A 27,221-nucleotide genomic window follows, 5' to 3' on the forward strand; every position below is an offset into this window, starting at 1 on the left:
GAGGGGAGAAAGAGCCGTGAGGAAAGTGGGACCTGAGGGGGAAAAGAGCGGTGAGGAGAGAAACAAACTAACAGCCATGAGGGGAGAAACAGCCATGTGGGACCTAAACGGAAACACAGCCGTGATGGGAGAAAGAACCGCGAGGGGAGAAAGAACCGCAAGGGGGGGACCAGGATCTGGGGGGGAGAAACAGCCCTGAGGGGAGAGGGACATGAAGGGAGCAGCTATGAGGAGGATCGGCCGTAAAGGGACCAGGAACTGAGGGGAGCGCCCATGAGGAGGGTCGGCCGTGAGAGGAGCGCCCCATGAGGAGGGTCGGCCGTGAGAGGAGCGCCCCATGAGGAGGGTCGGCCGTGAGAGGAGCGCCCCATGAGGAGGGTCGGCCGTGAGAGGAGCGCCCCATGAGGAGGGTCGGCCGTGAGAGGAGCGCCCCATGAGGAGGGTCGGCCGTGAGAGGAGCGCCCATGAGGAGGGTCGGCCGTGCGGGGCGCGGCGCTGCCATGGCGGCCGGCGCTGCTGGCTCCCTGTGTCCCCGCTGCCCGCCCCGGCTGTCCCGGCCGTCCCTGCCGGCCCTCACTCCATCCATGCCCAGGACAGCCGCCCCTCCCGCCTGCCGTGCCCCTCCGGCCCCGCCGGCATGGCCCGCCCGCCCCATCCCCGCACGTCTCGCGCGGCTCGTCGAGAACGCGCCTCCTCTCCCCTCTTTCTTCACGTTTCCCACCTCCCTCCCTCTAGTTATTTATTTAATTTTTTTTTCTAAACCCATTTTCCGCCCTTCCGGGCTCGGCGGCGGCCGCGGGGCGAGGCGTGGCGATCCCTCCCGCCGCCCCCCGGTCCGCCCCCGCCGCCGCCTCCGCTCCCACCGCCCGCTCCCCGCGCCGGCTCCGCGCCCGCCGCTCCCAGCATGGTCATCAAGGTGTACATCGCCTCGTCCTCCGGCTCCACGGCGGTAAGCGGGGCTGGGCCGGGCCGGGCGGCTCCCCCGGCCGCTCTGCCCTCCCCTCCGGTGCTGCGGCAGCGCCTGCGGGACCCGCGCCCCGCGCTGCCAACGCGGAGCCGCCGCTGCTCGGAGGGGGTTGTTGTTGTTCTCAAAGTTCACTTCTGCATGTATAGCCCATCGTTCGGTGGCGGTGAGTTGGTGCCTCGTGGGTGGTGGTGGCCGGCGTGTGTGTGGCTGCTGTCCCAGCAGCTGCCGCTTCTCGCCGTGGGAATACCGCGTTTCGCTTCTCATGGCCCCAGTGTGGTGTAGGCAGAGCTCGGGCTGTGTTTTTCAAAAGGAAAATAAGCAAGTAGACAGAAATATTGGCGGGTTTGCCTACGTGCGGGTGTAGCTCAGCGTGCTCGGGATCGTCTGGTTTCTGTTTGGTCCGTGAGAGATGCTCCAGGGCTGAAATCCAGGGGATTTGGTCGCACTCGGTAAGGATGTGGTGGAGCGCTACAAAATGCCAGAGACTCCGAAAATGCCAGAGAGTCAGAAAATGCCAGAGAGTCAGAAAATGCCAGCTCTTGCAGTTAATGATCAGTGACTTTTACTGCGGGGAGATAGAGACCGAGCTGTGCCTGTGTGATGACCTTCCCCTGTCACTGTCGGACTCGGTGCTTCAGGTGCCCATCCCCAAACTTTGGGAGGACGGTGATGTGCGGAAGAGAAAACCAAACCATCGCTGAATTCTCTTTCTCTGAGTGCAGCCACCCGTCAATGATGTTCAGCAGATCAAGTACCGGTTGGTAACCGTGAGGGGATGGGTGCAGATGGCACAGGAGCGGTTTGCTCCAGGTGTCCCCACTGTCCCTCCCTTCCCGGGTCATCTCTGCCAGTCTTGGTGGTGACATCGCCGTGCTGCTGAAAAGCAGATGCTGCTCTGGAGAGGGTCTTGAAATCCCGAGTACTTCATTCATAAAAAGGATCCAAAGGGATTTCTGCGGGGTTGGTGCAAAACGATCATCTGGAAGGCAAGCAGCAGTCGGTACCAGATGGAAACAGTGATCTTTTCTTTCTAATGCAGCTCTTAATAGGTTTCAAGTTGACTGCTTCAGTTGCTATAGATTTTTATCAGTGCCCTCTTCATGGCACCTATTGATTCCTGTCTGTGTGGTGATACTGAGCTCCAGGAGTGCAATCACTGTCCTCAATCCTGACTGTGTTTCCCCAGTTTTAAATTAAGTTTTTAATTATTAGCTGGGCGGTTTCTGCGGTGCTGCCTCGTCCTTGTGTGGGTTGTGCACGTTGCAAGGCTCCAGCCTGACTAACTGCTGCCTTTTAGGCTCCTTTGTGCTTCCCTGACTGTGGAATTTGAATACAGCGTTGGTGTAGCCTGTTTTGGAGGAATTTGAGCACAACGTGCACATAATTGCCAGTTTTATGACACGTGTATGTGTGTATATATATTTTTATATGCTCATTCCTGTGTCTAAAACTGGAGCAGCTCAAGAGATGTTGTGGTAACGAGCAGGACTTGCACATTCTCGGTTTCCTCTGTGCACTGAGGGTGTTTCTGTTGGCAGGGACCAACCCAGCACCTCTCTGGGTGATGTTTTCTTTCCAGGGTAAGAATTTTAATCAATGTTTCAACCTAAAGTAAGACAGAGAGGCACCTCTTTGGAGGGAAATGTGCTCCATGGGAATGAGTCATTTGCACGGGTCTTAAACCGTTGCTGAGACTGGCTCTGCTTGGAGGTCCAGGGGAGCCTTTCCTGGTGCTGAATGTGAAATAACCCACTCCAGGAATGGAAAATCCACATCAGAGGAGGCTGCTGGAGGGAGATGGAACAGAGACAGGGCTGTTTGCAGCAGAGTGACTGAACTGGGTAACATCAGCCCTGGAAAGGCTCTCACTCCTGCTAAGTCAGCTCTGTACTGTCAGTGACATCCGGCACTGTGCTAATTTGGGGTTTGAAAGGGTAATTTGCCTGAGTAGAAGCAAACCAGAAATAAGTCTCAGATCTCCTGTTTCTGTGAGCTGGAGAAGCTTTTGTGAGACTGGAAAAGCATCGTTTCCCACTGAAGGGAGAAGGGTTGGGATTGCTTCACACCTCACACCCTGGGGCTGTGAGTCTTGGAAGGTGCCCAAATTTTGTGGTCTGTTATTGGCAGAGTCCTGCTTTGTTATGTGCTATAATTTGCCACATCACAGTATATAAAATGTTGCCCCAAGGAACTGTTCTCCCTAATGTTTATGTTCAGTAGGATGTACCAGTGAGGAAAAAGTACTGTGTGAAGCTCCTGTCTAAGCAAAGGTATTTTCTGTGTGTGTTTCAAGGGATTTCTGGTGAAGTGTGTGTTGTCTGGCCTCCTGTCTGAATTCCACCCCATGATCTCATAGTTACAACACCAGTTTCCTGCAGTGTTGGGAAGTCCTGCAGGGGAAGCTGCCCCTTCTATTTAACCTTTCCCAAAGTGGATGTTGTACTGGTGGGTTGTGGGCTGGGCAGTGGTGCCCAGGCATGGAAGATGAGGTGAGGACACCCACCCTGGGAATGTGCCTGTGGAGCTGCTGTCCTGGAGCCTTCTGGGGATGTGCAGTCAGAGTGGATGGTGTTCCTTAGTCTGAGACAGTGTTGGAGGCCGTGGATGTAAATGACAGATGCAAATGCTGCTTTTGGAAGTGCTTGAGCATTGCAGGGACTGTGAGAGGGGTTTCACTGCAGACTGCTGTGCTAATCCTTCAAGAGGCAAAGGAGAAGAGGCCTGAGAGTCATTAGACTCTTTCTCCTGGAAGAAAAGGATTCAAGGGTGGAAGAATCATGGAATGGATTGGGTTGGAAAAGAGCTCCCAGATCATCAAGTCCAACCCTTGGTCCAACTCCAGTCCCTTTACCAGATCATGGCACTCAGTGCCACGGCCAATCTCAGGTTAAAAACCTCCAGGCTGAATGGCACGAGTCATCTGTGATTTTCTCCATAGGATTTCAGTATTTTGTTGGGCTTTGAGTAAGAGCTTGCCCAGCCTTCCTGCAGCACCAGAATCCCTTTCTCTGTGGAGGCAGCTGGGTTGCCACGTTTATTGATCTCACAGGGAGAGCAGCCAGCTGTTTAAATTCCCTTTGCTCTTACCAGTGTGCATTTGTTGCCAACAACTGCACCGGTCCTGACTACAGACTTTGTCCAAGAGAATTGGTTTTGTTCATCCACCATCCTCTTGGAAGCTCCAGGACTGTGGATGATGAAACTGGAGGCTGTGGAAGGAGGTGCCAGCACTGCAGATGGTGGGTTGGGCTCTCCCCTGTGCCACTGCCAGTGCTGTGGGCTGTGGAAACTGCCAGATGAAACCTCTGGTGTCCAGACGCTCCTCGGAGCCAGGCACTTCATCTTTGTGATCTTTGTGATCTCTGTGATCTTTGTGATGTTTCATCTCTCCAGGCTCTCCCCCTCCCTTGCTCTGATGGCTGCGTGGGTGGTTTTTCTTCCTCACCTCCTGCTGCGACCTCAGACACTGCAAAAAGAAGGGATGATCTCCAGAGTCAGTCCCATGTTACACAGACTCGCTGCTGCTCAGGGCTGGGTTTGGAGAGGAAAGGAAATTTGAGTTTATTTTTTCATTCACAAAGTTAAGGCTGTGGGGGGTTCATGTTTTTCTTGTATTGTTTTCTTGCTTGGGAAAGGATTTAGGTCTTCTCCCCACCCACCAGGAAGTGAAGAAGAAAGTGGCCTGTGGTCAGGAGAGAGAACATTTGCTCACAGTTACTCTTCTCTTTTCCCTCATAACCCAGTAAGGCACTGGAGGACTTGTTGGGAATACCCAGCCAGTGGCAAGGGCTTCCTGGAGCATTCCAGGGGAGAACAGCTCTGGACAGGAGCAGCTGGAAAGGAACAGTGTGTAAGCACCAGCTCTTGTCCCTGTTCAACAACTCAGGGCTTTGGGAGGGCTGGCAAAGCTGCTTCGTCCTTCTGAAGTGTGAATCCCAGGGAAGTTCTCCATGGAGAGATGGAGATTGTATAAAAATTATACCTTGCACTGAAATCCCTCAAGGGCCACGTTGGTCCCCACTGGAGCCCCGAGAGCAGCAGAGCAGGAGCTGCTCATGAACTTCCCTCAGCTCCCTGTCAGGGCAGCTCCGGTGGGAAGAAAACACTGATAGGAATCTTTGGTAAATAGTCTTGTAAGATGATGCAAGTTTAGGTAAACCCACATATTGTGGGGAAGAAAAGCTGTGTCTGTAGTTCTAAAACAATCTCAGTGTGTTTATATTTCTGTGACATTCAGCTCAGTTTGTAAACTATGGGTGAAAACTGACTTGTTAGGCTTGCTGTTCATTTTAAACCCCTCTGTTGTGGAAACATCCTGTGTGAGAAGGACTTTGTTGTCCCAGTGCTCACCAAATTGAATTTCTCTCAATAAAATGGTAGGAATTGTTCTCTTGGGGTGGAAGATAAAATCTGTACTGTGGGTTGAGCTCGGATGGGTTCCATCTGCCTCCTGGGTTGTTTGGGGGTAAAGTCATTGTTCCAAACTCTAAATAAGTCAAATATTTTTCTTAAAATATTGCATTCAAATTTTTAATGGAGCCAGAGATTAAATTGGCTGCAGTTGTTGCAATAGTTTTGATAGATCAAAATAAAAAACATTCTACTGTGCTTCAATAAAACCAGTTTTCCGACAGCAGGAGAAACATGGGGAATTCCATTCCCCAGTTAGGACTGGGAAAGGCTTTTTGCTGAGAATTTCTGTAGATTGTATGTGCAGGTTGGACAGTGTTTATTCTGAGGTGGTGCATCAGGATCGTGTCTGTGTCTGGGGAGAAAGGGCAGATTTTTGGGAGAATCTGGATGCTGTCAGCTTGGGCTGGCTGTCCTTGCCCTCTGAACCTCAGCACGTTCTGGATGTGATCCACACAGTGTCATGTCAGGGCTAAGCACTTTGGGGTTTGAAATAAATATTTATAAAGTTGAGAAGGGAACTTTGCTTGTCCCGAGGCAATAAAGTTACAGACAGAAAATTCCTGTAGAAGTCAGTGAATTGCCATGTGCATAATGAGCAGAGGGTGCCAAAACTGAGAGTCCCTGCAAGGTTATTCTTGCCCCTCCCAGAAAAGAAAGAGCTGGGGAGAGAGCAGACAAATGGAACTACACAGACATTGATAGAATTCAGCTGTTCAGGCTCCAAACAGAACTGAAATACTCCCCTCTGTGTTACAAAGAAGAGCTAAGGATGCACTGTCTGCAGCCAGGGGAGGTGAGCTCTGCCTCATGTCCCTGTTCTTTGTGCTCCCCAGCCCTGGAACTGCTGATCTCAGTTCCTGGCACGGACCAGAGAGCTGGAAACCTGAACCAAATCCCCAATGCAGATCAATATTCTGCTGTTCGAGTGTTTCTGCTCAAACATGAACATTTGGTGTTAATGCCATTTGTTTAACCTCCACTGTATTCAAGGGAGACCTTTGGTTTATGATTAAATTTAAAGTGCTTTAGTTGGTCAGATACTTAATCAAGCCTGAAAGAGTTTTGATAGTAATGCTTATCTACTGTTACTTGTCCCAGACAAAGCCTCCATCCAGGAGCACGTCCTTGCCAGGACAGCACCTCCAGCTCATGGGTAAGGCCATTTTCCAGCACTCGGGGTGCAGGAGGGTGAGACTGAGCCCTAACAGCAGAAGAAAATGTGAAGGGTCAGCACATGAAGGATGTGAAGGATGGTGCTGTCCGGATACAGCTGAAGTTGTCTCCACATCCTCACTCACAGCTCCTTCCTGGACTTCCTTCCCGTGTGAGACGTGGATGTGGCGATTTATTTCTTTAATTAACTGTCTGAAGTTCAGTTTTACTGGGGCTGTTCTGTGCCTGCATCAGCCTCTCTGGAAATTCTGAAGGCGCTGGAGCATAAAACGTTAACTCTTGCCTGTTGTTTGATTGCTGGGGTTGGAGTGGAGAGAGGAGCCAGAGGCAGCTGTGCTTGCACAGGGATCTCAGGGACAATGTGGGAGCTGCGAGTGCCTTCCGGAGCTGGGAAATGCGTGTCATCCTTTGCTGGGCCCTTCCCAGGGGATGCTTGGAGAGACAGGGCAGGCAGGAGAAGCAGAGCCCTGTCAGAGAGGGCTGTGCCTCACACCTGAGCTGCCTGCAGCACAGCACGAAGGGGGTTGGATCCTTAGCACTGAATCCCTGGACTTTAACAAGTTTGAAACAAGCTTTGGCCAGGTTAAAATTCTTTTTTCATAAAGAAACTGCTGTGGGATAAGAGGAAAGGTTTGTGTGTTTTTTGTTTTGAGTTATATAATTAATTACACATCAGTTGCTTAAAACAGTCAGCAATCACTGTGTGGAAATATCCAGGCTGTGTTTGCAATATGCAGAAGTTACAAAGAGGTTCCCACAGGACTCTCAGCAATCCCAGTGCCAGAACAGGCAGTTGGGAAACTGGGGAGGAACAATCATCATCCTGTGCCACAATCAGATTTCAACTCTGCTGAAATGCTGTTCAGGTCTCAGAGCTGCACGAGGTAATTCTACAAAATATAGTTGTGGCCATAAAAAGCAAACAAAATATCAGGAATTCTTAGGATGGGAAAGGGCAAAAGGAAGAAAACCCAAAGCACTGTGTATGTGTGGTGAGTGTATCTTTAGGAGACTGGAATTGTTGTTTTTAAATGGTATAAAAAAGCAATAAAAGAGAATAAAGAAGGATGAGGTGATCACTGTGGGAGCAACAACCAAATAAAGTTGAATTTGTGGATAATAAGGTAGAAGTTGTGGCTGCCCCATCCCTGGAAGTGTCCAAGGCCAGGCTGGATGGGGCTTGGAGCAACCTGGGACAGTGGAAGGTGTCCCTGCCCATGCAGGGGGTGGGATGGGATGAGATTTCAGGTCCCTTCCCACCCAAACCATTCCATGATTCTGTGAATTCTGCAGTTGGCGAAGAAAGAGCTGAAAAAGTCTGAAATGTGATAACATCACATCAGGCATGGGAGAACAAACAGGAAGGGATTGCTCATAACTCCCCAACAGAACAACTGGGGGAGAGCAAGTGAGAGTGGCAGGTGGCAGGTTCAGAATAAATGAAATACTTTGTTTGCCAACATGGATTTAATGGAGAAACTCCCTGCCCCAGGATGTGGTGAGGAGCAGACAGTGCATGGGCTCAGGAAGCAGGGAGACAAATTAAGGGGAAAATCTATTAAGGACTATTAAGCATAATTAGTACACCTCTGACTCCAAACTGTGGATTGTTGGAGTCTGGGAAGAAGCATGTGGTGTAGCTCCCTGTGCCCCATCTGCTGGCATGCTCTTCCCTGGGAGCTGGGGCAGGGGCAGACAGGATGCTGGGGGAGACAAGTGTTGGATCCAAGCCAACAAAGCTTTCCTCTGTTCTTGGATGGAATTGGCTCTGCTCCCAAAATGATGTTAACAGTTTGCATTTAAAAAATTAAGGCCATGTTGTCAAGGAAAAATGTTTGGTGGAAAGGAATGTGTGTGTGTTTGGGATATGTGGGTTTGGTTTTAATTTGGGGGTGATTGTAGATTGCAATTGTAGAGGTATGAGAAGGCTCTGGACATTTTGGTGTAACCAGAAAGTTCTGAAATCTAAACAGGTTCTGTCTCTGATATTCAGTGTGACTGAAATCTGCCCTCTCTGCTGTGCAAACTGAGGGGCTGTGAGAGGAATTTCTCACTGTGTTCATCTCTTGTATCTTTGAATCACAGAATCTCCTGAGTTGGGAGGGGACCCACAAGGACCATCCAAGTCCATCCCCTGGCCCTGCACAGACACCACAACAATCCCACCCTGTCCCTGTCCCTGTCCCACTGTCCAAACCCTCCTGGAGCTCTGGCAGCCTTGGGGCTGTGCCCACTGCCCTGGGGAGCCTGGGCAGTGCCCACCACCCTCTGGGGGAAGGACCTTTTTCCCTGATCAAACCAGAGTCTGGGGGAAAGCAGGAGCTGAGGATGCACAGTGAGATATTTTGTGTGATATTTGTCATTCAGTGGCTGCTCAGAACCTTCTGGTGGGAGATAAACACTAAAATCTCCAGGACTGCACAATAAGACTTTGCACAGGGAACCCTTGCCATGACATCTTCTGTTTCTATCCTGAGTGCACTGTGGGGATCCAGCTGGGATTGGGATGTCGGTGACTGGGATAGTGGGCATGGAACATGCCCTCCCAGGTGCCAGCCAGCCCCTCCTTTGGGTTGGGTGTGACTGGGAAAGGTGTCCATTAGTCCAGACTGAAATGTTGCTGTTCCCCCGGGCTCTTGGGCAGGCAGGGAGGTGGGAATGAGAGTTACAGGAGCAAACGTGGCTGTTCCTCGTCTGTCTCAGCATTTCTTACATAGGAAACAAGCATTTGGAATCACAGCTGTGGCTCCAGGACCAACATGCCACACATCCCATTCAGGGTGTGTCCCTGTGTGTTCAGGGGGGTGTATCACACACCCCTCCTGCCTCAGACTTAGGGCAGAATCAACTGGAAAAGCCTAATGGGAACAGCAAAAAGGAAGCCTCATCTTATTCACAGAAACCCACATTTTGATGAAATTGTTGTTTCCAGACAGGTTTAAATGGCACATCTGTATTCACCTCATGGGATCAACCTCTGGCTGTGCTTCTGTCACTGGGACTTTTGCCATGGACTACAGCAGGACAAGATTTTATTCCTTAGGAAACAGTGCTGCTTATCAAAGACATTCCTGTGCACATGTTGCAAGTGTATTTGGCCAGAGCAGCAGCTGCAGAACAACTGGCAGAGCGAGAGAGGAGCAGAATAACTCCATGAATGGATTAGAAATATATCCCAAAACATTCTCACTGGACATGGATAGAAATGAAGCTCAAGGGAACTGATGTATGGACAATAGATGTCTGGGCTTTTTCCCTAGGCAGGAAATACAATATATGTGAATAGAAATACAAAGGGCCAGGTTTGCAAATTTCCTTGTTAGTGACCTGATAATCCTGATTAAGAACTGGAAATTCCACCCTGTGATGCAGATAAATGAGTCCCACAGTTCTGGTGGCTCAGTCCATGGAACCTTCGTGCTTGAGCAGCCTTGCTCTACATTTCTGTTCCCTTCCATCCCATTAAAGTGCCCCAGGAGGTTGCTGGGAGAGCCTCCCTTCACCCCCAGAGGACTGAGGTTTGTTGTACATGCTGTGGAAAGTTCAAATAAATCCATAAAGCTGACTTGGGGAATGTTCTTCCCAGGAATTTACACCTGTGGAGACTGAGGAGAAGGTGGACAGACATCTGCATCTTCCTGGAATGATTTGTGACCAAAGCTGGGCTTGGAACGTGTCAGGATCCCCATCACCTCCCAGTGCCAGCCACTGAGCACTGGGCTGAGACTGAGGAGCATCAGGAGAGTGAGGCTGTTCTGGCTGCTTGCCCAGGCCTGGAGAACTCCATCCTGCAGCAAATGAACAGCTGGGGGGCTTGAACTTCTGAAAAATGAAATGCAGCTTGTCCTTATCTTAGTGTCTGATTGGGGCAGGCAGATGTTGGCCTGCACTGAGGCAGAAGGAAGCTTGTGGTTTAGAAAACACCCCAGGCAGACACCAGGGTGACCAGAGGGATCTGTAAAACTTAGAAGAGATAGGGGGGTTGCCAAGTGGCTCCATGGCCTGGCTCCAAGGCATGGGCAGCAGCTGGAATAGTGGTGTTGGTGCAGGGTGAGGGTGGCACTTCCCTTGGGCTGCAGGGATGCACTGGGTGAGAGCAGCTCATTGAGGGGAAGGACCTTCCTGTGTTGGGAAATGCTCCATTTTGTTAATTGCTGTAGAGAGTGACTTGAGGGTTCCTCCTGAGAGCAAACCCCTGGGCACTGACCTTCCTGGCTGCAGCAAGAAGGTGGCCAACTCCAGTGTTGATTCAGCTGCCCAAAGGATTAGAAACTGCAGCATGGCCAGTTCTTGTGAGAAGGATTTATTTCCCCCTCTTGAAAACACAGTTTCTGGAGTTACAATATTTTGTCCAAGTGAAGTAAAGAGGGATCTGTGCCCTGCAGGATGATTTGCACTTGAAATGGTACCCAGGGCAGTCACCTGTTGGTCAGGAAATGCTGCCCATACAGACTGCAGTCTGGTGAACCTTTCCTCTCCAGGATGAATTTGGGATGCTCTTCTATTTCCATACAGCCTGACTTTTCTTGGAAGAGCAGGAAAACTTGCGTTTAATCCATAGCTTTTTCTCTTCCTTTGTATTATGATATTTATGTATTTTAGTTGAGGAAAAAGGCTTTATTCTCTTAAAAAAAATTACCTGTTTTAGTTTTAGAATAGCAGTCAGCAAAAAGACTCTTGGTTAAATAATACCTGTGGTATATGAGTTTTTCAAAGATAAAAGCAACACACATCAGAAGCACCTGGATCCCTGAGGTGATGTTGTATTTCTTCTAAAGTAGTTTTTTATTTAAAGAATAAATGCCTGGCAGTATAAAGGCAGTGAAACAGCAATTAATGCTGTAAACTTTTAGTCTTGTCAGTTAATTTAGCTCTGTGTGCTCAAGCATACAGGAAATAAACCTTCCTTTTATAGCAAACCACAGGGGCCTCGTGCAACACTGTCTGTGCTTTTAACTCCTTTTCTAACCAGAGTTCACCTCCTCAGACAAACAAAACCAAACCTGTTTTCCCTCTGCTCTCTCCGTGCTGTGAAGGGCCAGCAGAAATCCACAGGCTCTGGAAAATAATTACAGGAGCAGCTGTTTCAATAAACAGCCCGAGTGCAGCCCCGTGGGTGTTGTCTCAGGCTGGTTTCTCCAGGAAATACTGTCCCAGTGCTGGGCAGATGTGCAGGGTGAGGTCTCAGGGGGCACCCAGGTGGGACCTGTGCAGTTGGGGTCAGTTTTCACAGGGTGTAGTGGCATGGACCTGTCCTGGGGTTTCTGGGAAGCTGAAGACAAGGAGGAATAATTCTTCTGGCTTTCAGAAAGAAAACAGATTCACAACCTGACAATGGGGTTTTTTTCCAGAACTTTTTAAAGCTTCTAGAGCAAGCAGTCCTGTGGTCAGTGGCACCCTCAGTGTCTTCTCCCCTCCCCAGCCACACTGAAAACCTTTGAGTATTTAGGAATATGCTCCAAAGAGTTTCCTGCATCTCGTGATACCAAGCCTGATTATCTTGCTGGAAGTGTCTTCTGTGTGCTTTGTATCAGTTGGTGTGTAAAGCCTGCCCATGGGGCTGGGCTGTGCTGTGTTCATACTGTTTGTACAACAGCCTGAAATGATCCCTGAAAGTAAATAAGCAGTGATTTGAAAAGATAATTATTCCTGCTGACTAACAGCTTAGGAAAGGAAGCTCTGAGAGGTGAAGGGAAAACCATCCAAGGAGTCTGTGACAGAGGTAGCTTGGACTTTAGGACTTGTTTTTTATTTCCCCATAGCAGAAGCTCCCCTTTCCCTGTTTTGTGCCTCAGGCAGGAGAGCACAGTGAGATGCTGAGGTTGTGGAGACACCAGGAATACACAGAACAGTCGTGCCAGGAGCAGGGACTGCTGCTGGAGCTGCCTCTCCTCAGCCCCTCTCTGAGCTGAGCATCATGGAGCACCCCAAGGCTGAAGGAGAGGGTGAGCACAGACACCTGCCCTTCCATCCTGGCTATCCTGGCTGGCACTGCCTGGAAAAGGGGACATGGAGTGGTCAGGGAGAGCCCAAGTCCTGGTGGCTGGGAATGCTCCCAGGTCACATAATCATCAAATGGATTGGGTTGGAAAAGACCTCCGAGATCATCAAGTCCAACCCTTGGTCCAACTCCAGTCCCTTTACCAGATCATGGCACTCAGTGCCACGGCCAAGCTCAGCTGAAAAACCTCCAGGGATGGGGAATCCACCCCCTCTCTGGGCAGCCCATTCCAATCCCTGAGCACTCTCTCTGCAAAGAATTTTTTTCTTATCTCCAACTTCAATTTCCCCTGGCAGAGCTTGAGCCCATCGTGCCCCCTTGTCCTATTGCTGAGTGCCTGGGAGAAGAGACCAACCCCCACCTGGCCAGAACTTCCCTTCAGGTAGTTCCAGACAGTGCTGAGGTCACCTCTGAGCCTCCTCTTCTCCAGGCTGAACACCCCCAGCTCCCTCAGCCTCTCCCCACAGCACTTGTGCTCCAGTCCCTTCTCCAGCCTTGTCCTGCCACTGATCTCTGTGCTGATCAGGAGGTGTTAGTTGGATACTGGGCTTTGGGAGGAGCAGATCTGTTTGTTTTTATTGACCAAGCACAGAGTTTGGGTGCTGTCACAAGGCAGGTGGAGACTTCCAGGGAACCTCAGCCTGCCAAGCTCCAGGTCTGCTGCAGAAAATAACTGTGTGTAACAAATGAAGAGCTCATACTCTGCTGCTGCCTGTGCCTTGTTAGCGGATAACTGGGATAATGGAGCCTGTATTCCATGGAGGAAGCTCACTCTGTGTTGGTTTTGGACCACACAAGCAGTTTTCAGGCTTATAAAAGTCAAATGCCACAAGATTGACTTAGAAAATTGCCAAGGGTCAGTTTGTTTAGCATTGTGTGGTGGTGTTTTCCTTTGGATGGTGACAATTCCGGGTGCTCCCATGGGCTGTGGCCCGTGCCAGGGCACGTGGTGCAGGCTGTGGTGTGCTATACATCAGTGTTTCTTTACATCCTCATCTAGAGGAAGATAAGGGCAGGAGTACTTCTGGAAGCTTGATCTTGCAGGATACATTTATTCTGGATAACTTCAGTAGTCACAAAAAGACAGAAAAAAAGCCTGATCTGGGAATATTTGCACACAAGTTGGTGAATGGAGCAAAGGGCTGTGGCAGGAATGGCCTGAGGCCACATCCTTCTTCAGTGCTGCTGGGAGAGGCAGTGCTGCATCCCCTGGCTGGTTCCTTCCCCTCCCTCTCCTTGTGATGGCAGGAGAATCCACGTGTCAGCAGCACAGTGAGCTGGGCTGGGCCCCCAGCACTGCTGTCACTGCAGGAGTTCCCAGCTCTGACCTCCACACAGCCCTGCCAAGGCTGGCACTGATCCCTGCTCGGAGACCAGTGGCAGGACCTGCTGGAGCTGGGTCAGGGATAGCAGGAAAAGGTCCTTCCCCCAGAGGGTGGTCTGACTGACACCTCTCCAGGTCTGGAACACTTCTCCCAGTGTTCAGCAGTTGGAAGCTCCATGTGCACTCACTGTTTGTGTTCAGGCTCTTGAGTTATCTACAAAAAGTAGGTAGGGAGGGTTGGTGCCTCTGCCAGGGACAGCTCTGGTGCTGCCAGTCCCTTCCTGGGACTTTTGGGTCCTTAACTCCTCCTTTGCCCTTCTGGGAATCTTATGTTCCATGTGCATGGAAGTACAGGCTAAAAAGGGTCACTGCCAACCCATCAGCAAACATCTCTATTTTCTTGGCTGATGATGGAATGAGGTTTTAAATGGTAAAATCTTGCTTTCAAATCCCTGCAAAGGGAAGTTTTGGCTGTATGGGGATTGTCTGGGTTTGAAATCCAGGCAAATGATCCCACTGGGCATTGCTGTCACTTTTCACAGAACTTTAAAAAAAGAAAAGAAGGAAGGAAAATCCCAAAGAAATAAAAAGCCAGTCTCTGGATGTACAGAGGGGTCTGTGTTTGGGGAGGTGGCCTCTCCCTCAGCCTCTCCTGCTGCTCCAGACCCTTTTTCCCAGCTCTGTTCCCTTCTCTGGACACGCTCCAGCCCCTCATTGTCCTTCTTGTCCTCAGGGATCCAACACTGGACACAGCACTTGTGCCCCCCAGTGCCAGTACAGAGGGACAGTCACTTCCCTGCTCCTGCTGGCCACAAAGTCCTGCTGTCCTCCATGCATTCAGTGGTGCTGGACACCAGGATCTGGAGGGATTTACACCATTACCTTTGCTGAATGTGTCCCTTCTTTACAAGGGGCAGCAGTCCTGGCCTGGAGCACCCAGAGTGTGCTGTCCCCCTGCTCAGGTGCTGCTCCACAGCACACACAAATGTGTGAGATCCTGCCCTTGGTGCTCCTGAACACAATTAGGCTGAGGAGGTCAATTAGGTGAATACAGGTGAGTGGGAGCTGGGTCTGTAAAGGCCCTTGGCCCTGTGAATCCTGATCCACAGGATTAGCACATGGAAGTGTCATTAACTCTCCTGTTTGGTTCTTCTGGTAGGAGAAAACTTGCTGAATGCACCAGGATCTTCAGACCTGGGTTTGGTTGGTGTGGGATTAACAAGTTTTCAGGCCTTGGTTTATTGAATGAATGCACTTACAATGGCATTATAATCCATGAGAGAAGCTTTTCTGTTTGTTCTCATGAATCAGCTTTTTCATTTATGTAACTTTCTATGGTTTCTGGAGCAAGTTGTGGTCTTGTTTTGGGAAGTGCAGACTTTGTCCTTTGTTCCAGTTTTATTCTTGGCTTGTGCTCCAAAATCTGGTCAGTGGGGTGGTTCCTCAGGCCTGGCTAAATCCCCATTGCAGACAGACCACGTGCTTCCAGCTGTGATGCAACCTCCAGGTTGAACTGCTAAACCCTTCTGGTAGCTTGGATTTTCCCCCAGCCTTGCCACTGAGTGCTGGTCCCTTTGCATCCCTTCACCCCAGGACCTTTTCCTGCTTTTCAGAAGTGTCTCCCAGAACCAGAAATGAGCAACAGGAATGTGGTTGTTGCTCTTGGTGTGAGCTGGAGCCTGTTCCCTCCTGCCCCAGGTCTCGGGCTGGTGGTGCTGAGGCAGCTTGGGATCAGTGGTAAAAACCATTTCCAAACAAATTTTAAGCTGTTGGGGTCTCACCACATCAAAGCAGGGCTGCTGTGGCTGCTGTGCAGGATCCGGGGGTGTGCCGTGGGCTTTCCCACAGGGAGCCTGGACCTCTACATATGGAGCCCATCTGGACACTGCTCCATTTCTGGAATAAAAAAAACGGAGCAGCACAAGTCCAGCATGAACTTTTCCAGCCTCCTGTGTGTGATTTAGGTCACGTAAGTTCGTGGTGGTTTGCTGTGTTTGTCCTCAATCTCATTCCCCACAGAGCAGAAGCCAAACATCGAGAGACAATGATGGCACTGCTACGGGTAATGCTCGGCTTAAAATAGCCAGAACAAAGAGGTGCTTTGAGTTCTGGGATGATAATTACCCAGACCTAAAAATAGGCAGAGGCTCTACCAGGCAGAGAGAAGTGAGAGTGAGGCAGGAATTGCTGGGAGACACCTGGAAAAGCTCTGATCGAGCTGGAGGCACCGACAGCTTTCCCACCCTTTGACCACCATTTCTGGTGGCACCAACAGAATCATAGAATGGATTGGGTGGGAAAAGACCTCTGAGATCATCAAGTCCAACCCTTGGTCCAACTCCAGCCCCTGTACCAGATCAGGGCACTCAGTGCCATGGTCAGTCTCAGTTTAAAAACCTCCAGGGATGGGGAATCCACCCCCTCTCTGGGCAGCCCATTCCAACCCCTGAGCACTCTCTCTGCAAAGAAGTTTGTTCTGATCTCCAACTTCAATTTCCCCTGCACATCAGAATGTTAAGCTAATATGGGAGAGGGGAGTAAATCTGACTTGTTCATAGAAATAAAACCAACAAAAAAACTTTAGACAAAAAAATAGTTTCTGGAATATTAGAGTAAAACCAGGGAAGGTTCTGATGGGGGTGAGGATGAGGCTGCCCGGGGTGTTTTGTGTCGGAAGGGAAGCTGGTTGCAGTGCTGGGGTGGAGAGCAAGCTTAGGGGGCCCTCAGGAATCCCTGACATCTAAATCCAGGGCTGAGCTGCCCGGTTTTAACTCCTGCAAATTATGTTGTACTGGGAGGTGAAATTCTAAGCGTTTTGCAGCTCATTTGCAAGTCTGAGCTTCAGCATTAGCAACTCAGGTGGGGAAGGCAAGATCATTGTAGAAATCAGGTGAGAAATGTAAACACCAACCCAAACCCCGCTCCGTTTTTTACTCCCGGTTCCAGGCAGTGTCAGTGAATTGCAGCAGTGCTGGGCAGGCACAGCAGAGGTGGGCAGGTCCCGAAGCCAAGGCCACAGCTCAGCCCATGGAACAGGAGTTAATTGTGTTGGCAGCAGCTCAGCATTCCTTGGGCTGCCCCATCCTTCCAGGGAAATCCACTTCTGGGGGTTCTCACCTTGCTTCTGGCTGCCCATGAAGTTTGCTGCCCATTTCTTATGCTGCACTTTTCCAATTTGCTGTTAAATTTCAGCTTTTCAATCCTCAGAAGGCTCTGAAGTGTTCGAAGAATGGATGGGTACAAGTCTGGCCACAAAGAGCATCCCCTGGAGTTTGGACTTCACCTCCTGCACAAATGATGAAGCAGCTTCTTTAAAATCATCAGTGGCATAAAATGCAACTGGTTTAAAGCTGTAGTTGCTTTCCTTATCTAGGAAAAAACTGGAATAGGAAATGGTTAAAAAAAACCTTTAAGAGCTGTTTTTGTCTTGGAACTGAATTGAGACGTGTGTAAGATGTAGGTCTTCTGTAAGGTGTGGCTTTGCTGCTGTCCTGGTGCTGGTTCCCAGCTGTGGGGTTGGGAGAGGCAGCTCAGGACACACTTTCAGCAGGAGCTGGGGAGAATCATGGAATCCTTAAGGCTGGAAAAGACCTCTGAGATCATCAAGTCAGCCCAGCCCCACCAGCACATCCACCACTAACCCACGTCCCCAAGTGCCACATCCACATGTTTTGAACACTCCCAGGGATGGGGACTCCATCACTTCTCTGGGCAGTCTTTTCCAATGCTTTGCAACCCTTTCCATGCAGAAATTTTTCCTAATTTCCAATCTAAACCTCCACTGGTGCCAGGACAGGCAGCAAGTTTGTTTTGTGACCAAAACAGCAGCACTCAGACTGTAAATTTACTTCTGCTTCCAGTGGTCCATAAATAGAGTTCCAAAACATGTCTATTGTCCAACAAGGGATTTATTTATAAACTGAAAAAATAACAAGACTTAAAAAGCCTAACTCAAACCCCTTCTTGGCCAGCAGTGCAGACAAGACTGTCCTGTGTGTGCCTTTGTACAGCAAACGACAGGGGAACTTCTGTGAAGTTCAGTTCAATGAAGGATTTAAAATAAATGTTTCCCTGCAGTGGGGGGTGGTAGGAGAGGTTGGCTGTGGGACAGTCAGCACAGTCCTGGCTGGAGCTGAGGATGGATTGTCCTGCAGCACCATCCCTGCCTCCTTTCCCTTTATTATCTTTCAGTTGAGTTCTTTTTTTTTAAATTATTCTTTTTCAATGAACAAAGATTTGGAGGAGAAAAAAATTACTGAGTCTAAAACATTGCAATATTTTCTGAGAAGTTTATTCCTACTTTGGGATTAAACATCTCTTTTTTATGGACTGATTTGCTGGAAAGCATCACCTGTTTGTACTTTTGGCAGCTGTGACGTGGTTTCTCTTGTGTTACTGATGTCACTGATGGGAGCTGGATCTAAGAACAGTAAATTGAATTTTTCATGTGTATTCAGCTGAGGGATGGAACTTGTTCATAATTTTATACTCTTTTGTAATGTTATTCCATGCCCATGCTCTGTTGAAAGCTTCATGTTTCATCTTTGGCTTCTAACTGGAAAGGAGGAATCTTGCTACCAGTGGATTGTGTGCTGAGACTTCACTTAACCACAGTAACTATTTCTGTGTCTGGAATAGACAATGAAATCCAAAACAAAGAGAAAATACGTTTATTTGGTGAAATGTTCCTCTCTGTGTTATCTTGGGAACAGCATCAAAAAGGACAATGTATCCACTCAGCACAGCAATTGTAGCTGTTGCTCCCAAGTGTGTTCAGGCACAGAATCCGGGATGTGTTTCTGGGATGGGGTAAAGGCACCTGTGAGCAAAACTGGCTTTCCTGAGGGTATCCTTGTTTCCCAGGCAGGCAGTGGGGGGTCTGCAGCACGGCAGTACTGACTTCTGCTCCCACCTCTTCTCCTTCCATCCTCTGCTGCCATCCCACCTCCACTCTGGGATTCCTCCATCTCCATCCATCCATTCTGCTCATTCCCGCTGCTCCTGCCTGCAGCCTCTTCCCTTCTGCTCCCACCCCTTCTCCTTCCATCCTCTGTCGCCATCCCACCTCCACCCTGGGATTCCTCCATCTCCATCCATCCGTTCTGCTCATTCCCCTCTGCTCCTGCCTGCAGCCTCCTCCCTTCCTTCCACCCCTTCTCCTTCCATTCTCCGCTGCCATCCCACCTCCACCCTGGGATTCCTCCATCTCCATCCATCCATTCTGCACATTCCCTTTTGATCCTGCCTGCAGCCTCTTCCCTTCTGCTCCCACCCCTTCTTCTTCCATCCTCAGTTACCATCCCACCTCCACCCTGGGATTCCCCCCATCTCCATCTCCATCCGTCCATTCTGCACATTCCCCTCTGCTCTTGCCTGCAGCCTCCTCCCTTGCTTCCACCCCTTCTCCTTCCATCCTCTGTCGCCATCCCACCTCCACCCTGGGATTCCTCCATCTCCATCCATCCATTCTGCTCATTCCCCTCTGCTCCTGCCTGCAGCCTCCTCCCTTCCTTACAGCTCAGCCCATCCCTGTCCTTGCTGTCTCTGTTCTCCCTTGTCTCCAGGATTCCTCCTCCCTCCCATGCTGGTCCCAGCTCTGGACCCTGCTGGGCTCTGTGGCTCCGGTGCTGCCTCTCCCTCCGCACATTCCCGACTCTCCACTGCTGTTCTTGGCCCTGCACTGGGTGTCAGGAGCACTCGGGATAAACAGGGATTTTTGTGTTTGCCAACTGCAGTGAGCTGCAGTTTAAGGGCCAGAATGACTCGAGACATGACAGTTGTTTACGCAGGGCGAGGTGTGGGCCCTGGGGAGGCGCTGGCCGCTGTCCAGCCTGGCCAGGCACCCGGAGAGGCTTTCTGGGAAGCCAGGGCTGTGCTGACAGGAGCATCCTGAAGGAAGGCTCCTCACTCCTGCCCAAACATGGGCAGCAGGAACCAGCTCCCAGGCTGTCCTGAGGAGAACGTGTGCCCTTTCCAGTAAGACAAAACACCCTGAAGAGCAGCGGATGTCTCTCACTATTTTCCATCCTCCCCTCCCAGTGGTGTTCCACTGCCTGGGATTAATGGAAGTTACCTGAATAAGATCCCATGAAATAACAGGATCTGGCAGCTCAGTGTCCCTCCTGCCCAGCTGCTGGTGCTGTGTTTCTCTGGAGCATTTGGTGTGAAAGGGCTCATCACCTTGACCAGAAGACTTGTCTGAGGAGCTGAGAGGAAAACATTGCTGCTTAATACTCCTTTTTTTTTTTTATCTGGCCAGAAAACTAGGATTTCAAACTAATATTCCTCATGCATCAACACCAGCTCCTTGGTTTTCCTTAGAGCTCTTTGGGGAATTACCTCCCTTGACCACAGATGGCCTGAGAGTGACATGGAGACCAAGCTGAGGTGTTTGCCTTCCAGTGGTGCCTTTTCTAGTGGAAAAAATACATTTCCTGCTTTGCCAGTTCTTCCAAAACAAGCAGAGAGGGTTGTGATGGCCCTTCAGAGCCATGGGCACGAATTTGGCATCTGGTTGTGCTACTGGGAGCTGAAAAAACAACCCAGAGACTGTCCCAGTGTGAGGAGTGTGAGGAGATGTGTGTGACTGGGACATGATCTAAGGGTTAGAATGATTGCAAAAATAAAGACACTGCTCAGGAGATCAAAATGCTGATTACTGTCCAAATTAGAACTCTTGTTTTATGTGACAGAGTGTATAGTTTAAAGGCAGATTAGGTAAAAAGATGGTTTTCTTTAATTTCTTAATAATCCTGGGACATCTCAACGTGTGTGCTCATTAAGCAGATGATTTTGGACAAGGTAAGGACTGGAGACTACTGAAAATTAGTTGGATCTGTAATTTAGACATCTAGGAAAAGCTTAATTAAAATCCAGTGGGTTCAGGGAAAAAAAATTCCATTTACTGCCAAGTCATACTGGCAGAGGAGTTTCCAATTCCAAAGCCCTTTCCCTCACTTTAGCCCTACAGAGCAGTTCCTGGGACAGAAGTGCTGGGGTTTGTCCCTCTGAGCTGATGGGGAAAAGCTCCCCCTGCTCCTCCCTCTGCCTCTTGTTAAAGGCAGAGGGAGAAGAACCTGCTTCCCTGTAGGGTCGAGTCTGCTGAGGAATGTTTTTCCATGCAGCCTCTCCAGGAATCATTTCCTGGGCTGGTATTGACTCCTCCGTTCTGTTTATTTTTAGCCACGATGAAAATTACCAACATCCTTGTGTTTGAGGGTGCTCACCCATGGGTGCTGTGGGTGCTGTGCTCCCCTGGGAGAGGAATCCATGGGTGCTGTGGGTGCTGTGCTCCCCTAGGAGCAGGAATCAATCCATGGGTGCTGTGGGTGCTGTGCTCCCCATGGGAGAGGAATCCATGGGTGCTGTGGGTGCTGTGCTCCCCTGGGAGAGGAATCCATGGGTGCTCACCCATGGGTGCTGTGGGTGCTGTGCTCCCCTGGGAGAGGAATCCATGGGTGCTCACCCATGGGTGCTGTGGGTGCTGTCCTCCCCTGGCAGCAGGAATCAATCCATGGGTGCTGTGGGTGCTGTGCTCCCCTGGGAGCAGGAATCAATCCATGGGTGCTGTGGGTGCTGTGCTCCCGTGGGAGCAGGAATCAATCCATGGGTGCTCACCCATGGGTGCTGTGGGTGTGGGTTCCTGGGAGCAGGAATCCATGGATGCCCTTGGTGCAGGATGGGTTCCCTGTGTGTGGGATGGGTGCTGTGGGTGCAGGATGTGTGCCAAGGGTATGGGATGGGTGCAGGATGAATGCCCTGGGTGCAGGATGGGTGCTGTGGGTGCAGAATGAGTGCCCTATGTGCGGAATGGGTGTTGTGGGTGCAGGATGGGTGCCCTGTGTGCAGGATGGGTGCTGTGGGTGCAGGTTCAGTGCTGTGGGTGCGGGATGGATGCCCTGGGGACAGGATGGGTGCCGTGGGTGCAGAATGGGTGCAGGATGAATGCCCTGTGTGCAGGATGAATGCTCTGTGTGCAGGATGGGTGCCCTGTGTGCAGGATGTGTGCCGTGGGTGCAGGATGGGTGCCCTGTGTGCAGGATGGGTGCTGTGGGTGCAGGTTCAGTGCTGTGGGTGCGGGATGGATGCCCTGGGGACAGGATGGGTGCCGTGGGTGCAGAATGGGTGCAGGATGAATGCCCTGTGTGCAGGATGAATGCTCTGTGTGCAGGATGGGTGCCCTGTGTGCAGGATGAATGCCCTGTGTGCAGGATGGGTGCCCTGTGTGCAGGATGTGTGCCGTGGGTGCAGGATGGGTGCTGTGGGTGTGGGATGGATGCCCTGGGGACAGGATGGATGCCATGGGTGCAGGATGGGTGCAGGATGAATGCCCTGTGTGCAGGATGAATGCCCTGTGTCCAGAATGGGTGCCCTGTGTGCAGGATGTGTGCCGTGGGTGCAGGATGGGTGCTGTGGGTGCGAGATGGGTGCAGGATGGGTGCTGTGGGTGCAGGCTGGGTGCCCTGGGTGCAGGCTGGGTGCCCTGGGTGCGGGATGGGTGCCCTGTGTGCAGGATGGGTGCTGTGGGTGCGGGATGGGTGCCCTGTGTGCAGGCTGGGTGCCCTGGTGGCAGGCTGGGTGCCCTGTGTGCAGGCTGGTTGCCCTGTGTGCAGGATGGGTGCCCTGGGTGGTGGATGAATGCCCTGTGTGCAGGATGGGTGCCCTGGTGGCAGGCTGGGTGCCCTGGGTGGTGGATGAATGCCCTGTGTGCAGGATGGGTGCCCTGGTGGCAGGCTGGGTGCCCTGGGTGGTGGATGAATGCCCTGTGTGCAGGATGGGTGCCCTGTGTCCAGGATGGGTGCCCTGTGTGCAGGATGTGTGCCGTGGGTGCAGGATGGGTGCTGTGGGTGCGAGATGGGTGCAGGATGGGTGCCCTGTGTGCAGGATGGGTGCCCTGTGTGCAGGCTGGGTGCCCTGTGTGCAGGCTGGATGCCCTGGTGGCAGGCTGGGTGCCCTGGGTGCGGGGCTGTGCGTGCCAGGGCCCAGCACCATATTTGGCTCCGGGCTGGCTGTGCGCTGACCCCGCGCCCTCCGTGTTTTCCCATGGCCGTATATGGAGCGGCTGCTCCGGGAGCTGGGGCTGACCTGAATTGGCAACATCTGTATGGGGCGCTGCTCTTGTGGCTCAGGGCTCATTAGATTAAAGCCAGGCCTTGCACTGCTTTTCTAGTGAAGGGGGTAATTTGAAGAGAATGAATTTCCCATTATATCCCATTTTTTCATTGTTTGCCGGGATGCACATGGTTATAATTTCCTTTGTGATGGTAAGTCAGACAGAGGGAGAGCAGAGCATAAGCACAACATCTCTGTGCTGGGAAGTCAATAATTCAGAATGACAGGAACAAAACCCACCTTCCCTGTGCAAAGGCAGTCCAGCGTTTGCTGCACAGATCCTGCTTTTCCCTTGGGTGCTGTGTGAGTGCACAAGGATGGGCAGCATCAGGTGCAGGACCTCAGCCAGCCTGCCTGACACCAGTGGGAATGGGGGCTGAGGGATCACAGCTCTCCAGGGACCGGACCTGCTGCTGCTGCTGCCACCCAGAACACAGTGGGAGAGGGAGTTTTGTCCAAAGAAACACGAACCAAAATTGCCTTGGGATCTGAAAGTTAAGGGACTCAGTGAGATCTGTGGGTGGACAAAACCTTTGACTCTGAGAAAGGGGTTCAGCCTGTGCTGAAGGAAGTGGGTTGTACCTCAAATGTGCCTCAGCAAACTCCACTGCACCTGTAAAAACAACATTGCCCGAGTTACGTGTCAAACCTGTCCAGTGCAGCCTGTGCAGGGCCCTGCTCACACCTCTTTGTGGGGGCACCTTCCAGGGTCACAAGGGGACAGTGTCTTTATCTTCAGCCTGCTCAGTTACGTTGGAGCCAAGTCAAGGCTCAGATCTGACTCTTCAGAAGATACTTTTTCAGTCTAAGAATTCTCTTACACAACCTCTTTGACCCCCCTGGTTTCTGCACCAAACCCTGCAACTGCAGCAAAGATGGTCTCACTGGTTTTGTTTGTCTTCTCTTCTCCCTCTTCTCTTTTGTGACAGATTAAAAAGCAGCAACAAGATGTGTTGGGCTTCTTGGAAGCCAACAAAATAGAGTTTGAGGAGAAGGATATCGCTGCCAACGAGGAGAACCGCAAATGGATGCGGGAGAACGTGCCCGAGGACAGCCGGCCCGCCAGCGGGAACCCGCTGCCCCCCCGGCTCTTCAACGACAGCCGCTACCTGGGGGTGAGCCAGGGCTGCTGCCCACCCAGCCTGTGCCCTGTGCCCACCCAGCCTGTGCCCCCCTGCCTCCCTGTGCCCACCCCAGCCTGTCCCCTGTGCCCACCCAGCCTGTGCCCCTGTGCCCACCCAGCCTGTCCCCCCTGCCTCCCTGTGCCCACCCAGCTTGTGCCCCCTGTGCCCACCCTGCTCCTCTTCCTCCCTGTGCCCACCCCATCCTGTCCCCTGTGCCCACCCAGCCTGTGCCCCCCTGTGCCCACCCAGCCTGTGCCCCTGTGCCCACCCAGCCTGTCCCCTGTGCCCACCCAGCCTGTGCCCCCCTGTGCCCACCCAGCCTGTGCCCCTGTGCCCACCCAGCCTGTGCCCCTGTGCCCACCCAGCCTGTCCCCTATGCCCACCCAGCCTGTGCCCCCCTGTGCCCACCCAGCCTGTGCCCCTGTGCCCACCCAGCCTGTGCCGCCCTGTGCCCACCCAGCCTGTGCCCCTGTGCCCACCCAGCCTGTCCCCCCTGCCTCCCTGTGCCCACCCAGCTTGTGCCCCCTGTGCCCACCCTGCTCCTCTTCCTCCCTGTGCCCACCCCATCCTGTCCCCTGTGCCCACCCAGCCTGTCCCCTGTGCCCACCCTGCCTGTGCCCCTGTGCCCACCCCATCCTGTCCCCTGTGCCCACCCATCCTGTCCCCTGTGCCCACCCAGTCTGTGCCCCTGTGCCCACCCAGCCTGTCCCCTGTGCCCACCCAGCCTGTGCCCCTGTGCCCACCCAGCCTGTCCCCCCTGCCTCCCTGTGCCCACCCAGCTTGTGCCCCCTGTGCTCACCCTGCTCCTCTTCCTCCCTGGGCCCACCCAGGCTGTCCCCTCTGTGCCCACCCCACTCCTCAGCCTCCCTGCCACAGTCTCTGCTCCACTGCTGGCACCAGCAAGGCAGGGCCATGCCAACTGTGCCTCTGGGAAGGGTGTGGAGGGTGTCACACATTTCCCCTCCTCTTGGGCTTCTAACAGTAATTGATTCTTGAATATTCCAGTACCACCATAGGAGAGGTTCAAATCTGGACCTCCTATTCAGATCCCACCTTGCAGGGCATGTATCAGTTTTCTTCCCTGTGAGTTTTTCTGCTCTTATGGCTCTCTAAGTTCATGGGGGGGGTTTAATTTCCATCACTGTGAGCAACCACCCCACAGAAACTGGCCCTGTTTCACCAGCTTTCCATTCTGCAGCAAGTTCAGAGCTCTGTTCTGCCCAGGTGTGGATCCCAGATCATCTGAAGTCGTGTCTGCCGTGACAATAAATCACACAGAATCACACACAGACTATTCTGAGCTGGAAGGGACCCACAGGGATCACTGAGTCCAACTCTTCAGTCAGTGGCCCACAGAGGGGATTGAACCCATGACCTTGGCATTGTTACAACCAAGGTTTAACCATCAGTTTTCTTCTGGGATCAGCTCTGTGTGCTGCTGGCAAAGCAAAGGCTGCTGTGGTCCCCTTGCTGCAGTGCCTTGGACAGATTAAAACTCACATTGCAAACACAAATCCTACTGGTAATTATTTTAATGCTTGATCAAAAGTAAGTTGCCCTGCAGTATTTGTACTCAGCAGGCCATGCTTGAATGATTATTAGATTAACTGTTAGTTTTATTTTTAATATGCTTTGACCAGAGCTCACAGTATGCATTCCTCTGGTCCTTTTGGAGTCTGGTTCTGACCTGCAAAGTCTGTAAATTCAGAACCTGCCAGGGCTGGACCTTTGTGAAGCGATTCTGTGGCTACTGAAAGAAATTACTCTCATTGTGCCAGGAATTTTCTTGCTTGTAATAGAAGCAGAACTTGAAACAATATCCACAGGGAGCTGTTGTACCACTCAGCAATCCAAATTTACTGACTGTGGTTGTGACTGGAAAAAGGATGGTTTGGAGTGACAAATGTGAGGACAGATGTTAGCAGAGATGCTTCTCATGCACCCCCAACTGCACCCCATGACAGTTCTGAGTACAGGAATTTTGGGGAGGGATAGAGATGCTTCACACCAGTTCTTGCTATGGGCTTATTTCATCCCCAAAATCTGGGTTGGTGTCACTTTGAACTTTTGCAGTTTGGTCAGTTTGTGTTGCTGGATTTGAGTTGCTGCAGTTCAGCTTCCAGGGAGGTAAAAGTTAATTCTGTGCCCAGAATCTGAACCTTTTTCTGTCTTTATCTGATGCCTCTCAAGCATGAACTTCCCTATTTTTTCCATCTGCTGCAGCACAACTGGCAGAGGAAGGAGCAGACTGACTTTGCTGGCCCCTGCACAGCAGAGAGGCTGGAGGGGGATGCTGTGCAGGCTGGCAGAGCCCTGCTCCTCACTCCCAGGAATTCCTTGCCTGGGAGATGCAGTGGAGCAGGCTGACAGACTATGCACCAGCAAGATAAACAAGCCCTTTGTTATCAAGCAGCCCCAGTCCTGTCAACAGAAGGGCTTCAGGGAGGATTTGCCATAATCATCCACATTTTTATCAAACTGGTGCCCAAATGCTGCGTGTGCAAATCCAGCAATAATTTCCCATTCCTGATCTCCAGGCAGCTGGAATCCTCTGGTCCCAGTACTTAGCTCTGTTCCAGCTGCAGCAGCCTCTCTTACAGCTGCCCCTCTCTTTTTCATACTGTTTTCAAACAGTATTTGCTGTTTCTGAGGCTCTTCCCCAGCAGACAGCCAGGAATCCCGAGCTGTGTGCCCTGAACAGCAGCTCTCCCTGGCTCCAGCCTGAGGCTGAGCTGCTGCCCCACCTGGGGCTCTCCAGCCAGGGCTCCTGCATCCAAACATTCCTCAGGAAAGCTGGAGGAGGCTGGTGCTGTGCTTCTGTTAGAAAGGGGGAGCAGCAAAGTCACAGGACAGATCTATGCTTAGTTCAGAAGTCAGTGAGGGAATTCTGTGGTAACTCAGACAACAGTGGGCTTGCAGAAACCTCCTGCCTTCCTCTGGGTAGGGTTTGGTATTTTTCTGTTAATTAACTGTTTTTACTTTAGTTTTCCTGTGTGTGTGTTTAGAGCAACTGTAGTGCACTGTGAGCATGAGGAAAGTGCCACCCCTTTGCCTTCACTTGCTGCACAGGCTAATCCTGAGTGGGAAACATGATGGGAAAGGTGCACT

General features: G+C 51.5%; 1 protein-coding gene across 1 annotated transcript in view; it reads left to right on the forward strand.

Annotated features, from left to right (window-relative positions):
• Positions 1 to 799: 799 nt before the first annotated feature.
• The window catches only part of SH3BGRL (SH3 domain binding glutamate rich protein like), a 32,401-nt gene continuing 5,979 nt past the window's right edge, over positions 800 to 27,221 (forward strand). Inside the window, exons 1-2 of the mRNA XM_071569410.1 lie at positions 800 to 949; positions 23,919 to 24,104. Coding sequence (XP_071425511.1) covers positions 905 to 949; positions 23,919 to 24,104 — 231 coding nt within the window. The 5' untranslated portion in view covers positions 800 to 904. The remainder of the gene's footprint in view (positions 950 to 23,918; positions 24,105 to 27,221) is intronic.

The sequence above is a fragment of the Pithys albifrons genome, chromosome 14 (genome assembly GCF_047495875.1).
Source record: "Pithys albifrons albifrons isolate INPA30051 chromosome 14, PitAlb_v1, whole genome shotgun sequence".
In the NCBI taxonomy this organism is placed as follows: Eukaryota; Metazoa; Chordata; class Aves; order Passeriformes; family Thamnophilidae; genus Pithys; species Pithys albifrons.